Genomic DNA, 15165 nt, shown 5'->3' with positions numbered 1-15165 from the left:
AACATTACACCTTACACGCCCCCCCCCCCCTTTTTACTCCCATGATTTGTTTTTTTTAGTCAGATACCTATTTGTCCCTAAAACTTGATTCTTAGCACTCTGTCACCTCAGCCATCACCCAAGTCTTGAATTGCTTTGAATGTATCAAACTCGGTGCATGTCATCAAAATCAAATTAATTTCTCTCTAGTTTTATTATAATTATTATTTTTATGCTTCCAAATACTTTACTGAAAACCTTGAGACTTGAGCATGATAAATGCGAACATAAATGTCACCAGGCGGGCTTAAAGGTCTAGAATACGAAAGCATATAATATGAAATGGATTAGTTTGTCTTCCTTCATGAGAAATCATAATAAAATGTAGAAGTAGTCTAGAAGAACACATTGAGTTTCATAAACAGAGTCTAGCTAGTAGATGTTAAGTCTACGACATCTTTAACTCCCCCTCGAGAATCCATGCCTTCCCTCTGTAACTTCTCATGTGACTTAAGAGGTCAATGCTTGATATACATCCAGTCAAAAGCAATGCATCTGTGTTCACCAATTGCTGCAGCCCTTTCAGCCTTTTCCCTACTTCTGATATGTTCACCCTCTGTGATCCAGGACCTCTCCTTTATACTTGCCTTAATGTGACCAGAGCACGTGTCCTGTATGGGGGATGAAGGTATGCCAAAAGCAGTCTTTTTATTTTGGTGAGCTAAAAGGTGGTCGACGTAACAGAGGTGCTCCATGGAAACGCTTTAAAGACCAGCTTAGGCGCAAACTTGTCTTAGCTGAGATAGAAGAGAGGACCTGGTGGCATGAACATTCAGAACAAGACAGCTGGAGGTCACGCACAAAGGCCGCGGGATACACATTTGAGACTGAAAGAAAATCTGCTGCCTAGGACAGACGCAGACGGCGAAAAGAAAATCTTAATCGACCACCTGCGGACAATGGTTATGCTTGCAATGGATGAGGCAAAATATATAGGTCACAGCTGAGGCTGCGTAGCCACGGGAAAAACTGCATTCATCATTAATCTTCGGACTCGAATTAATGTGGGTCTATACGATGCGTTTTCCTTCCAAATGTCGGTGTCTGTCTTGAAGAGCTTCTTGAAGAGCTTTATGTCCTGCTTTCAAACTGTGAGGTGACGACCTGCATCTCTCTCCCATTTGGCATTCAGTGTACACGTCCAAGGCGTAAAACACGCTGACATCATGGCGGCTGTCCTGGAGGATGTCCTGGAGGATGTCCTGGAGGATGTCCAGCTAAGAGTAGGCCTACATATACAAACGTAACGTAGTGACTAGCTAATGACATTAACTAAATACACAATGTACCACACATTCTTACATATGTGACGCCCAAGCCACAACTCCTGATGTCATTTCCTGTCTATGGCTGGGTCATATCCGGCTCTTCAGTTGTTCCGCTCGCACTGCCTAGTGAAGACGTAGAAGACGATTGTTTGCAGTGCAGAAGCCAGTGACCCAAGTGTAGGAAATGTTAATGTCTACCACAGACATCGCTAATAATGTCAGCCACGGGAAATACTACACTCTTCCAGCCACATTAAATACTACACTCTTCTAGCCACGAGAAATACTACACTCTTCCAGCCATGGGAAATACTACACTCTTCCAGCCATGGGAAATACTACACTCTTCCAGACACGGGAAATACTACACTCTTCCAGCCACGGGAAATACTACACTCTTCCAGCCATGGGAAATACTACACTCTTCCAGCCACGGGAAATACTACACTCTTCCAGCCACGGGAAATACTACTCTTCCAGCCACGAGAAATACTACACTCTTCCAGCCACGGGAAATACTACACTCTTCCAGCCACGAGAAATACTACACTCTTCCAGCCACGGGAAATACTACTCTTCCAGCCACGAGAAATACTACACTCTTCCAGCCACGGGAAATACTACTCTTCCAGCCACGGGAAATACTACACTCTTCCAGCCACGGGAAATACTACACTCTTCCAGCCACGGGAAATACTACACTCTTCCAGCCACGGGAAATACTACTCTTCCAGCCACGAGAAATACTACACTCTTCCAGCCACGGGAAATACTACATTCTTCCAGCCACGGGAAATACTACTCTTCCAGCCACGGGAAATACTACACTCTTCCAGCCACGGGAAATACTACTCTTCCAGCCACGAGAAATACTACACTCTTCCAGCCACGGGAAATACTACACTCTTCCAGCCACGGGAAATACTACACTCTTCCAGCCACGGGAAATACTACTCTTCCAGCCACGAGAAATACTACACTCTTCCAGCCACGGGAAATACTACACTCTTCCAGCCACGGGAAATACTACACTCTTCCAGCCACGGGAAATACTACTCTTCCAGCCACGAGAAATACTACACTCTTCCAGCCACGGGAAATACTACACTCTTCCAGCCACGGGAAATACTACACTCTTCCAGCCACGGGAAATACTACACTCTTCCATAATCTACGGTCTCTAAAACTCGCCTATATTTACTGACAAATGGTGTTTTATGATTCCCCTGTGCCTGCTAGACACTAGTTACAAAGTCAAGTCTATCAGGTACACATCTCTGTTCTAGACATCCACAGTTCATAAATCATTCGCTCGACTTATATTGAGGGTTTGTAACTTTATATTGCCAGGATTTCTTACCAATAAACAGTCTTCAAGCGGATTCTCTGGTTAACTCTTGGTTCAGTGGGTTAAAATTTGCTAACTAATATAATAGATTCTAAAATTACAATTATTTGTTTTCTCATCTTTAGTAATTTTGGGCATCAAGTTTTGAAGGCAGAGAAATGACAGCGTCTGGGTCACTATCAAATTCTATTTCATTGACAAACTAATTTGAATTAAGTTCAGGTCCGTCTTGCTTTTGTAAGTAAAATGTATGTTAAGTAGTCAAAAGTAAAGAAGTTTCTCTTTCAGACCTTTTGTTCTATAGATCCCGTAAAAAAAAAATCCCAGTCTTTACCAGGATTCGAACCCGGGAACGTCTGCTCAGAAGCCAAGAGCGTTACCGCTCAGCCACAGCGCCTCTGGGTTAAGTTGGCCATATTGAAATGATGCTAAAACATCAGGATGTTGTTCAGACATTGCAATATTAATCAGACATTGAACTGTATGACATGCATCAAAATTTAGGTCAGACATCAAATTGTTGGCCGGACATGATGTTGTTATTCAGGCATCAAATTGTTGGCCGGACAGGAAGTTGTTATTCAGACATCAAATCGTTAGTCAGATATGAAATTGCTCGCAGACATTAAATAGCTGGCAGACATCAAGTTGCTGGCAGACATCAAGTTGCTGGCAGACATCAAGTTGCTGGCAGACATCAAGTTGCTGGCAGACATCAAGTTGCTGGCAGACATCTAGTTGCTGGCAGTTGCTGCCCTGACCACACGATCACACAGACCAACACCATGTCCCACTCAGTCACATCAGCTGGTTTATTTAACAGTTTTATTGATGATGGCTTTATTTGTATCAGGATCATCGCCTTTCGATGAGGTTTTTGTTTTATTTTAGAGGACTTCGAACAGGAAAAGGTGTGACTTATTATATCGTCAGCCTGTCCGTCTGTAGGCTACGTCTATATTGAAATAGATAGACTAAAACTACCAACAAGATCACTCTAGAATAACAACCTCATATCTCGAACTCTTCGATGGAACTAGGGTGGCGGGGGGGGCGCATAGTGAGAGTATGTAAAAAGGGGTCGCCGAGCTTAAAAGGTTAAGAACCGCTGAACTAGATCTACGAGATACATGATGTAAAATAACATCACAGCATTGTTAAGCAACTTACAGCGAATAACAACAACTAATTGTATTCATAAATTACAAGCATTTATATAGATCGTGGGTGAACATGTTTCCAACGCATTACTCATGTATCTATGGACAAATCATACAGACAACAACTGACAACGCTCTGTATAAGTCCAGATTGTCTGGAATGAAAGCCCCCCACCCCCCAAATAGGTCACTAAGGTCCTACAGTTGACACACCTGTATGTCTGACAGTAAGCCGTTCATAAAGTTTGCCTAAGTAGTGGATAACCACTGACCACTGGCTATTTTTTAATGACTGACTAAAATATTGACAGGGCGACGTAAATTGACGCCAGAGCGTGCCAAAAATCTACTCTTTCAGTAGCACACTGCTTAAGTTAAAAAGCCTGCATTTCATAGAACACAACTCACACAACAAGCCACTCCAACCCTAGGGTGATTGCCCTTGTCGCCTCGACGTAAAGATGGTGAACGCGCACACTCGAGCAATAAAAACGGCAAACTATTAACAGTAAGCACTTCACAGCTTCATTCAAATATACGAAAATAATCCACATAATGAATCGTGTTGCTAAATCCATCTTTATATTGTCTGCACGCAGACAGGCTATGCCAGACCTCTTAGTGTACAGGTGAGATGTCCTGGGACTAGATCGATTGCACCTGTCTCGGTCACTCGGTGAAATATTTGTGACCGCATTTCATTGTTGGGAGTTAGTCCCAGGTATGGAGCAGGGCGGTGATTGACAGGGCATTGTTCAAAATAAAACATAGGGCGGTTATAAGCATTATATATGTAGAAGATTATTTCTGTTCGAACTCTGCGTCGCTCACTAAACGTGAGACACTGTAATACGTAGGTGGGGGAGTGTGTGTAGTGCCGAGTGTGTAGTAAGTATGTGTGGGACTGTAAGGCGATGTCTATTGGAAGTATGTGGCGAGTATGTGTGATTCTGTGTGTGGAGTATGTGGCGCGTGGGCCTATGTGTGGGGCTGTGTGTGGAGTATGTGGCGCGTGGGCCTATGTGTGGGGCTGTGTGTGGAGTATGTGGCGCGTTGGCCTATGTGTGGGGCTGTACGTGGAGTATGTGGTGCATGGGCTTATGAGAGGGGCTCTGCGTGGAGTATGTGGCGTGTGGGCCTATGTGTGGGGATGTGTGTGTAGTATGTGGCGTGTGGGCCTAATTGTGTGGCTGTATGTGTAGTAGCCTATGTATTTGGCTGTGCATGGAGTATGTGACACATGGGCATATGTGTGGGGCTCTGTGTGGAGTATGTGGCGTGTGGACCTATGTGTGGGGTTCTCTGTGGATTATGTGGTGTGGGCCTATGTGTGGGGCCGCGTGTGTAGTGTGCGCCTATGTGTGGGGCTGTATGGGGGCCTATGAGGCGCGTGGCCTATGTGTGGGGCTGTGTGTGGAGTATGTGTTTGACTGTGGAGAGCCCGAAAAATGAAATGACTATGTCATTGTCTCATAATAGCTTACATCTGATCACTATCGTTTTAGCTAATGTTAGAAGTGAATATTTTAGTTAATTAATACCATTTTTTTTAGATGACACAAGAATAACTTAACTGTTAATACTGTTACATAAAGAAATACTAATTAAAAAAACAACACACGCTAATAAAATACTCAAAAAGACACAAAGATAATTTCTTTTCCAGTTGCTAGGATAAATTCGTATAAGCGCTATTTCTTCATTAGTGTCAGTAGAGCATGAAATGGGTTGTCTGAATCGTGTGTAGATAACATTGACTTTGCATGTAAGACTATATTATCACGGTGGAGTTCATGTGCCATTGTTATAGTGTACAAGTAGTATCTTACAAGATGAGATAATCTTAGAGATAAAGTAGGTGAATTTCACCATTCACGATAGATTCGGGTGCTAATATTTTCTATATTATATTTGTAAAAGATTTTAATTCACAAGTATGCCTTTATCTCATTTATTTACACATTCTTTTTATTTTTACTTCAGTTATTAATATATTCAACAAAAATTGGGACTTTTTTTTCAATATTGTGTATATACTTGGTATATTTTCTGAGTTAAGTTATTGCTCCTGAAACTGTTTCGTTTAATTTTCTGGTTTCTACGAGAGAAGTAGAACATTTTTAGCAGCAATATTTTTTTTATCATCCTACACTCGAGATGATTCTAAAGTAATCATCTATCGAACTCAGACTGCGAAATGGGAAAATGACAATAATTGAGATAATAAAATGGTTTGCACTTTCTTCTGGTGGGACTCATGCATTATGTCTAGAAGGTAAGAATGTCTAGGAGAGAATTGTTGTGTGTGTTCATGTGTACAGTGTGTGCAGTGTGTGATGTGTATACAGTTTGATGTGTAGAGAGTGTTTGCTGTGTGTGTTATGTGGTGTGCGTGCCCTGTGATGTATTATGTGTGTTGAGTGTGTCCTGTGATGTGTCATGTATATTACATATGCTAAAAGTGTTGTGCGCAAAGTGGTGTGTGTGTGTACTGTATGAGCGTGTAGTGTGTGTGTTGGGATGTATATGTTAGGTAAAGCAGGCCTGTGTGCTGCGTGGTGTACACATAAATAAAGTTTTGTTTGGCCCATAACCTTGTTTTCAAATATTCGACATGGCTTTGTATGTATGCAGTTATTGTCTTTCATGAAACCGACCAAGGGCTAACGAGCAAACCAAGTGACCAGCACAACGATCACTAGTTGTTCAATGATGTCCTTACAGTTAGTTGGTCTTTCTAGTTGTCTTAAATCCCCAACCATTATCACGCATGCGCAAAACGAGCTTAAAGGAGGACTGGGTGAAAGAGACACCCTGGAAGCGCTATTCAGATCAACTCTGCGCCATTTTGCCCTCACTGGCATAGAGAAAAGAAGCTGCTAACAGATGAGCTCTGAAAGAGTTGGAGAGCTCTCACCAAGTCCGCGGGACACACAGTTGAGTCCCAAAGAAAAGACGCTGCCGAAAACAAGCGCAAAAGACGAAAACTTAAACCTTCAGTGAAGTCCAGTAGGGAATCGGCGCCTATGAGGGCGCCATTATCCCGTTGGTTGTAGGCTTTTATCCAACAACCAGGCCTGGACAAGGGATTCCCCATCCCGAGTCCTGTCTGAGGACTCCAAGTGGTAGACAGCCATGTTGGTTGAATGGGCTATAACCGTACTGTGCCGAGTACACAGCGCACCGTCCCAGTTCCTGGACCCCACTCGCTACAAGTGGCCGAGGAAAGTGCTGACTGCGGGGAGCTTGTTTCATATTCCTATAATGTAAGCGCCACTGTTCCGTGCAGGGACCGCCACTCCAGCTACGGGTTTCTGATGACGGCCCCCTTTGTGGAACGGCGTGGCGGACTTTTTGGACTGGTGTGCGGGCTACTTGTTCCATCCCTACCCCGAGTGAGATTAAAAAAAAAGCTCACCCTGGGGGTCCCGCAAGGGCCTGGTTCGCTACTATTTTACTATTTTACTATTTCTAGTTCCACTACTAGACGTTTCCACCGGAGGCGCCACGCTGAAGCTACGGGTAGCTGGAATCCTCCGGAAAAACTTAAACAGACCCCAGCGGGCTAGGGCTTTGTCTGCATTAGGTGGGACAAAAATGCATGTCGCAACTGGGTTTGTGTAGTCATGTGAAACAATGCAATCATCCTTATTCTTCGGAATCGAAGAATTTACGGTTCAAATCTCAGCTGAAAAAAAAAAAGACAACTTTCATTGATTTCTCACCATTCAATCACCAACCAAGAGCTCTATCCACTGAGCCACTTCATTTGATGGTATGAACATACTTCGTAAAATGTGCCCAACAAGGTCAAGTGGACTCGCTGACAAAAACATGTCACATTTGCATGACATAACGTGGCCCTGACGTCACACACATACACACTCACCTACGCAAAGGAAAGCTCACAGGTAACTTTTTTTTTTGTTGCATAAAAAAAAATATGATCTATGTACAGCTTATAAAAAAAAATCAGAAAAGGTCAAACATAAAGCTTGTTTGTCATTATGAAAAGAGAGCCCTGTCTAGGCAGATGGCTTTCAAATTCTCAGTGGTGTAGTGTAACGTCTGGACTGACTGGATTCGGGTGATTCTATAGCAACGAGTAAAGTTTTAATATTAAGTAAGTAAGTGTTTTGTTTTAGAGTCTGTTGTTCCGTTTAGCAAAAAAATATTTTGTTTTTATGTTGTCAACCTTCACTTTGTTCAGTATCTTTCCAGGCACCTGAATACATGTATCACTGAAGTTTTGTTCATTCAAGTTTTATTCTTAATAATATTATATATATATATTCTTAATAAGACGTGATTTAAATGATTCATTCAAATCTTATTGCAGATTAGTTTATATACATTTTATTCTTATTAGTAAAAATCCACTTTCAGACAATTTACAAATAATACACTGGTTCTTGTACATCTTATTGTACACTGGTTAATTCACGTCTTATTTTAGACTAGTTTATGCATGTCTCATTACAGTGTCGGCCTTAGGCCGATTTGACCAATTGATCATAATTCGGCCTCGCGCCTGGAAGGAGCCTCGCAATTTACATTTAGCAAATTACTATCAGTCATGGCTCTTGTCAAATGCTTTTATGTAAGATGTAGGACTTAAAGGGTTAACGTATTTAGTGTATCGTTCGATTGACGTCACTTTGCGCCTATTGTATTTGAGTTGCTTCCTATGCACGTTGTATAATAAATGTTATATAATGAACTAGGTAATAGTAATGGTTGTTATGGTATAAAAAAAGGGCCTAAAAAAACTGCTTCGAGACTCCCCCCCCCCTCTACTGGTCCAAAAATGAGATTGGACCACAGCGCATTGTGCACGCTAAAGCAAGAAAGTTGCGCTATATAATAAAAGCAGGATGTTTCAGAAAGAGACACCTGGAGATCACTTACATGGGCAGCGGGATACACAGTTGAGACCAAAAGAAAATCTTCTGCCGAGGATGGACGTAGACGGTGAAAAGAAAATCTAAATCGACCACCGGCGGACATTGGTTATGCCTGCGCTGTTTGTGGCAAAATATGTGGGTCACAGCTGGGGATGCGTAGCTACGGTAGATATTGCATTCTTTATTAATCTTCAAACTCGAAGACCAGCTTTATTATTATTATTAAAAAAAAGAGAACGTGTGACTATTTCCATTGAAATACTTTTTCAATGAGTCTTTCAGTCTTAGAAACACGGCACGCTATTTTGAAATGGTTCAAGAGTCGTTTCTTTGTGCTGGTAATGATCTTGATTTCATGTTTCAAAAACTTACGTGTTTTTGTTATCTTTTGTTTTACTTTCTGCATTTCATGTTTCATCGTATAGAGGAATTGTGAATTCAGTTGTAATTGAATACAGCCTCTAATTGTAACATAATGATAGTTTTAATAACGCGATACACTTGCAAAAAAAAAACAACAACAATAAAACAAAAGCATGCATTGAAAGGCAGACCACGACTACCATGGATTGACGATGTAGATCTACAAAAACATAAAGTTCGAGCAGGGAGACGACATAATCAAGAGAGATCTGAATGAAAGGATGTGATGAAGCAGGTCAAGGTACTTCATGGGCTGTAGCACCACTGGGAGGGATGGATATAACTTAGAAGTTAATGACTCGTGTATGATTAGGCTATACACATGCTTTGAGCTACAGTGGACCCGCGGGACCCTATTTGTTTTAAATAGGTCAACGGTCAATTACATTTTTTAAAATAAATGTGTTCAATAGCTGTGCACGATTTTTTTTCTAGAAATGTGGCTAATGGCAAAGTATAAAGCGTAAAAAGACACTATCACCCTAGACTTTCGGTCTTTGTCAACAGCCTCTCTCTCTCTCTCTCTCTCTCTCTCTCTCTCTGTGTGTGTGTGTGTGTGTGTGTGATTGTACCGTAATGTACCTTTGACACTTTCTCTTGGTAATGAGCGACATTCAGACAACTCTTTGTATTTCCCTGTACATGGTAACCTTACCTAGTGTAAACAGACATGGTCCACTAATCACACGTCACAAGGTCGCTAGACTTAGTCCACATTTCACAATCCGTACCATCCAAAGGTCCAGACTTCCTTTCTCTATTTCCTGGTTGCTGTCTCGTGGCTAATCTTCATTACGCAGCGTTTCCTGATAGTCAGTTCTCGTGTTGCTCTTTTTATTTTTATGTTTGGTCGCTGGTCGTTAATGGGGTCGCTGACTTGAATGAGGCTCTAAGCTTCTACATGTCTTTAGCTTCAGAGGTGAACTCCTTGACTTGAAAAGTCACGTGTCCTTGTAGCCGATGACGTTCACCTACTGTTCCTGCATAATCCTAGTGTTCTTCTGACAATGTCAGAATGTACATAAAAATTAAATGCTATTTATAGGAAGTCTACTTTCTGTTACGATGTAGGCCTTCACTTTTTATGTTGTTATGCATCTAGGATTGTGTATTTTTGTGAGTGTATGTATGCATTGGTGTGGAAAAAACGCGTTTGTTACGCCTGTATGTATCATTGTTCTCTCCCTTGTGTATATATCTTAGTTCTCTCCCTTGTTTATATATCTTAGTTCTCTCCCTTGTGTATATATCTTAGTACTCTCCCTTGTGTATATATCTTAGTTCTCTCCCTTGTTTATATATCTTAGTTCTCTCCCTTGTGTATATATCTTAGTACTCTCCCTTGTATATGTATTTTTGTTCTCTCCCTTGTGTATATATCTTAGTTCTCTCCCTTGTGTAAATATCTTAGTTCTGTCCCTTGTGTATGGTTCATGGACCTGTTTTGACTTCTTACTCCGAAGGTCCAAAACACAAAATTGATTAATTTATATCTAAATTTATAGTATTTCAATAATAGAAAGTTTGTATCTAGATTATCTACTAACAAAAATAAGTAGCAATAGAACTATATTTCTGTACAATGTTCAATAGTTCTACTATAGTAATTTGTACTTGTTTATGAATGTTAATTATTATAACGGGAAAAGACATAATAATAAAACCTTTTGTTTACTAAAAACCTGACATTAATAGAGAGAAGAATATTTCACAGTAGATGCCTTGCTAAAACATACACAATCTATAAAGACTATCTGCAACTAGGAAACCATTCTTAGGTCAGACCTGGACGAAGTGGTCGGCTCGTCTCATTGCAGGGCAGATCAAGCTGTTTTGAGATCGTTTGTGGTTACTGAGACGTGCATAGAAGCTCAGTTTCGAGATCGTTTGTGGTCACTAAGACGTGCATAGAAGCTCAGTTTCGAGATCGTTTGTGGTCACTGAGAAGTGCATAGAAGCTCAGTTTCGAGATCGTTTGTGGTCACTGAGAAGTGCATAGAAGCTCAGTTTCGAGATCGTTTGTGGTCACTGAGAAGTGCATAGAAGCTCAGTTTCGAGATCGTTTGTGGTCACTAAGAAGTGCATAGAAGCTCAGTTTCGAGATCGTTTGTGGTCACTGAGAAGTGCATAGAAGCTCAGTTTCGAGATCGTTTGTGGTCACTGAGACGTGCATAGAAGCTCAGTTTCGAGATCGTTTGTGGTCACTGAGACGTGCATAGAAGCTCAGTTTCGAGATCGTTTGTGGTCCTGAGACGTGCATAGAAGCTCAGTTTCGAGATCGTTTGTGGTCACTGAGACGTGCATAGAAGCTCAGTTTCGAGATCGTTTGTGGTCCTGAGACGTGCATAGAAGCTCAGTTTCGTCAAGCTCTGGTTGTGTGTTTAATTATTTGTCAATTGTAGTCAAACTGAGTTTCCATTTGATTGGATCAATAAAATTATCTTATCTTATCTTATTTACCTGTAGGTTGCGTGTAGTTACATTTATTCTTGTAGTAGCCTAATGCTGAGGAGGAAATTGTAGACAAAACTGAATTTTCATTCGTTTGTAACTATAAAAATATCTTATTTAGCATTGAGTGTAAGGTAGTTTCAATCATTTGTAATCTTCATTTGTGTTCTTCTTTTTTAAGGTGTTAGACCCAAGTTGGCAGTACTGTTGACACCGGATTTCGCCTTCTTGCAATGTGAATACAGCGGCGTCCAGGACATCTCAACATTGTTTTGAATTAGGATTAATTGCCAACTATGAAATAAATTAAGTTATAACAAAAAAAGCAGCTCTGAAATTCTAACGACCTTAAAGGATGTCTTCTCTTCTTCACTGGTTTCAGAAACGTCGCTCTCTGTCCGAAGAGACAACGAAAGACAAAATGCTGGGCTTCCAAATAACTGTAACAAAGAAAGGAAGAGGAAACCACGGTGCAAGGGAAGTAACCATGAAAAAACAAAAGTCTCTTCCGGCCAGACCTAATTACCCCCAATTTTATCTAGATTCGGACAACTACGACACACTGTACGACCATCAGGAAAACATGTATAACCAATATGCCAGATTGTATGGCAATCGTGACAGTATGTATGACATACATAACCCTGACTTCATCATGGGCTATCAGCCCATTTGGAATTGTCAAAGAAACGTTTCCGAACAGTTAAACTTGAACCATCCTTGCTTTTACAACGCTAAAAAGCTGCATCCTCTCCAGTTCAGCAACAAAGTTCCAGCTACCTCCGGGCTTGTACTTCGAAACTCGTTCTCCCAGCAGCGGCACCTCGGAGAGATGAAAGCACGCAGAAGGAGCGACAGCTTGTTTAATTACGTCCCCAAAGCTTTCGGAGATCAAGACGCCTCAAAAATTTTAAACGGGGAACGAAAAGATGACGTTCTGACATCACGTATGTCACTGCCGGCGTTGTCGGCGACTCACGAGAGAAGGTCAGGTCCTGGCAGCACAAAGCTGACTTCTAACTGCGTCACGATTAATCTAAGCAGCCGAAAGAATGACAATTCCAAGCGATTCGCTCGCACGTGCAGTCTAGACAGACCAACATTCCCGGATGTGGATGAGGAGAGCCTCGATCTGAATGAGAACGACGGCGTCAGCCATTTTTTCTTTACTCCAGCCATGTTAATCGAAGACAAGATGGAAGATAAAGAAAATCAAGAAGCTTTTAACAATAACAAAGATGTGACTGACAATGACAAAGATGTGACTGACAATGACAAAGATGTGAAAGACAATGACACAGATGTGACAGACAACGACAACTACAATATCAACAGCAAGAGTGCTGACGAGGAAGTCTCCAACATACTAAAAGAGTTTGAGAACATTGACCGCGACAACAGCAGAATTAGCGACTGTTCCAAAAATATCGTCGCTAGACAGGAATTTCTTTATTAGTATCTTAGCAGCTGGAACAGGAAAGTGATACTGTTAGTGGTCAGTGCTTCTCAAATAATATTGATACTGAAAGTGAATACAAATACATATGTAAGCTGTATAAACATAGTGATAATTCAATGTTGAAGACGCAGTAATAATTTGTTAATACTTTTCTTTACCAAATATCAGTCAGTTATCTCTACTTGCAGGTGTATTCAACTTTATTGTGAAACTATTGGGGCCAAAAAAAATACTGTCAAAAGTTTAATATGCGTGATTGTGTGTCAGAGAAAATACCACTTAGTTTTTGTCTCCCTTTTCCACATAACTTGACTAGAGGATTTTTTCTTTGATTGATTCGTGTGTTATCATCGACAATGAACAATTCAACAAAAGTTTGAACTTCTTCCGAGATTGGGGAAGTTGCTTTTTCGCCCTCACTGGCATAGCGGCACAACAGTTGTTGGCAGATGACTTCTGACAACGGTGAGCTCTCGCGAAGGTCACGGGACACACATGTGAGACCCTAAGACCCCTTCCGAAGTCAGGGACAAACAACAAAAATAAAACTTAAATAGACCCTTGGAGGACAAAAGCTTTGTCTGCATTAAATATGGCAAACTATGCAGGTCGCAACTGGGTTTGCGTGTCCCTGTGAAACACTGGACTTATTTGAAATTGAAGGCAATGCCTACTATTGAAATATCTAGATTTATGTCTGCAAATATTAAAATTAAACATAAATCTCATGACAAACATTTTGTACATTCCTCTATCGAAGTGTAAATATTGTGTTTGTTGTTTTGTTTTGTTAATTAATTTTTGTCTGTTTTAGATGTGCCACAATATGTAGGCCACCGCAGGGTCAATGTAAACATCTAATGTACTTTTTTCTTCCTTAATTTATGACTCGATGACGTTCTCTCGAGACCAATCGTTATGCAAGCCCTGAACACTGACTTGCACCATCACAACCTGTGGGCACTTTAGACCAATAGCCACTTCACAGGTCTGTGCGACATGGCAACGAGCTATTGAACTGAACTGCCCACAGCTTGTGGCGTTACAGGTCAGTGCTGTGGCCGTCTGTTACGAATGGCCTCGCATTCTCTTAGCTTATCTTAATGACTGTTAACAAATTGACCAGCTCTTTTTGTGCTAAGATTAAAATCTGTATTGCTCGTTTGTGTAAAGTAATGATGGATAACTCTGAAATATAAAATTTATGTTTAAACAGACATTAACTCCCTTTTTTTGGCTTTAATTTCAATGTTAGTTTTTTCTAGTTTATCCAACCCTAGCCAGATTTTCTGGTGTATCTGGTGTACAGAACGAAAGAAGTGTTGATAAAAATAATTATTGTAAAAGTTATGTGATTATTTTTCTACTCTGCAGAATCAAATTACCATACACCTCCGTTTGTAACACAAAAATATAATAACAAAATAAGGAAATATAAGAAGATTAACTCTGAGACACTGCTGCGACTAAATACATACTGAAAGACAAATGGGCAACAGACTAGCGGTAATAAGGCAGGGTTGATATGAAGATCGCCAGATGAAGAGATAAAGAACTTCTTGGATGCCATTCATTGCTACCAAGTGATGCTTAATTTATTAAACTCTCGAATCAATAAAGCCTTACATTCGGAAATTCCCGAACGCGATACTCATTTGAAGAACGCGATAGTCCTTTCAAAACCAATGTTGGCTCTAGATCTAAGTCTTCTTCTCAAGCCAAAATTGTATTTATTTATTTTCACTTTGAAAAATTATTACGGTCAAACTAGAGTTTTTTCCCTATGTGGCCAACGAGCTAGTAATTCTTTTATCAGCGATATACATCAACTGTTTAATTTCTAGAAAAATCGTTAGAGCCTTTCTTGAGATCAGCGTCCTTGCAGGTTCTCGAAGGATCCATGAAGTTCTGACTAGCTTACATTCCTTTTCGTGGGTCATTAAAAAGTGTTTAAATCATTGCAAGAACATCTCGTCATGTTTGAAAAAAATAAAATGCATTAGATCAGATGTCCAAGCCAAGGCACGCAAGTCATAACCGGCTTTTTACATTATAATTTTAAAATAATAAATTTATCTTTTTTTTTTTCACTTCAGAGATAGCATGACCATAA

General features: G+C 40.7%; 1 protein-coding gene across 2 annotated transcripts; it reads left to right on the top strand.

Annotated features, from left to right (window-relative positions):
- The first annotated feature begins 7806 nt into the window (after positions 1-7806).
- On the top strand, positions 7807-14269 carry LOC106069548 (uncharacterized). Of its 2 annotated transcripts, none has more exons than XM_013229240.2 (2): positions 7807-7938; positions 11775-14269. In XM_013229240.2, the coding sequence occupies exon 2, from the start codon at positions 11949-11951 to the stop codon at positions 13047-13049; it is 1101 nt and encodes a 366-aa protein (XP_013084694.2). In that variant the 5' UTR covers positions 7807-7938; positions 11775-11948; the 3' UTR covers positions 13050-14269. The 2 variants fall into 2 exon arrangements, with proteins under 2 accessions (XP_013084694.2, XP_013084702.2); XM_013229248.2 differs by having other exon boundaries at positions 7818-7942.
- The last annotated feature ends 896 nt before the right edge of the window (positions 14270-15165 follow it).

The sequence above is a fragment of the Biomphalaria glabrata genome, chromosome 7, assembly GCF_947242115.1.
Source record: "Biomphalaria glabrata chromosome 7, xgBioGlab47.1, whole genome shotgun sequence".
NCBI classification, from domain to species: domain Eukaryota; kingdom Metazoa; phylum Mollusca; class Gastropoda; family Planorbidae; genus Biomphalaria; species Biomphalaria glabrata.
This window is presented reverse-complemented; position numbering and strand designations above follow the sequence as displayed.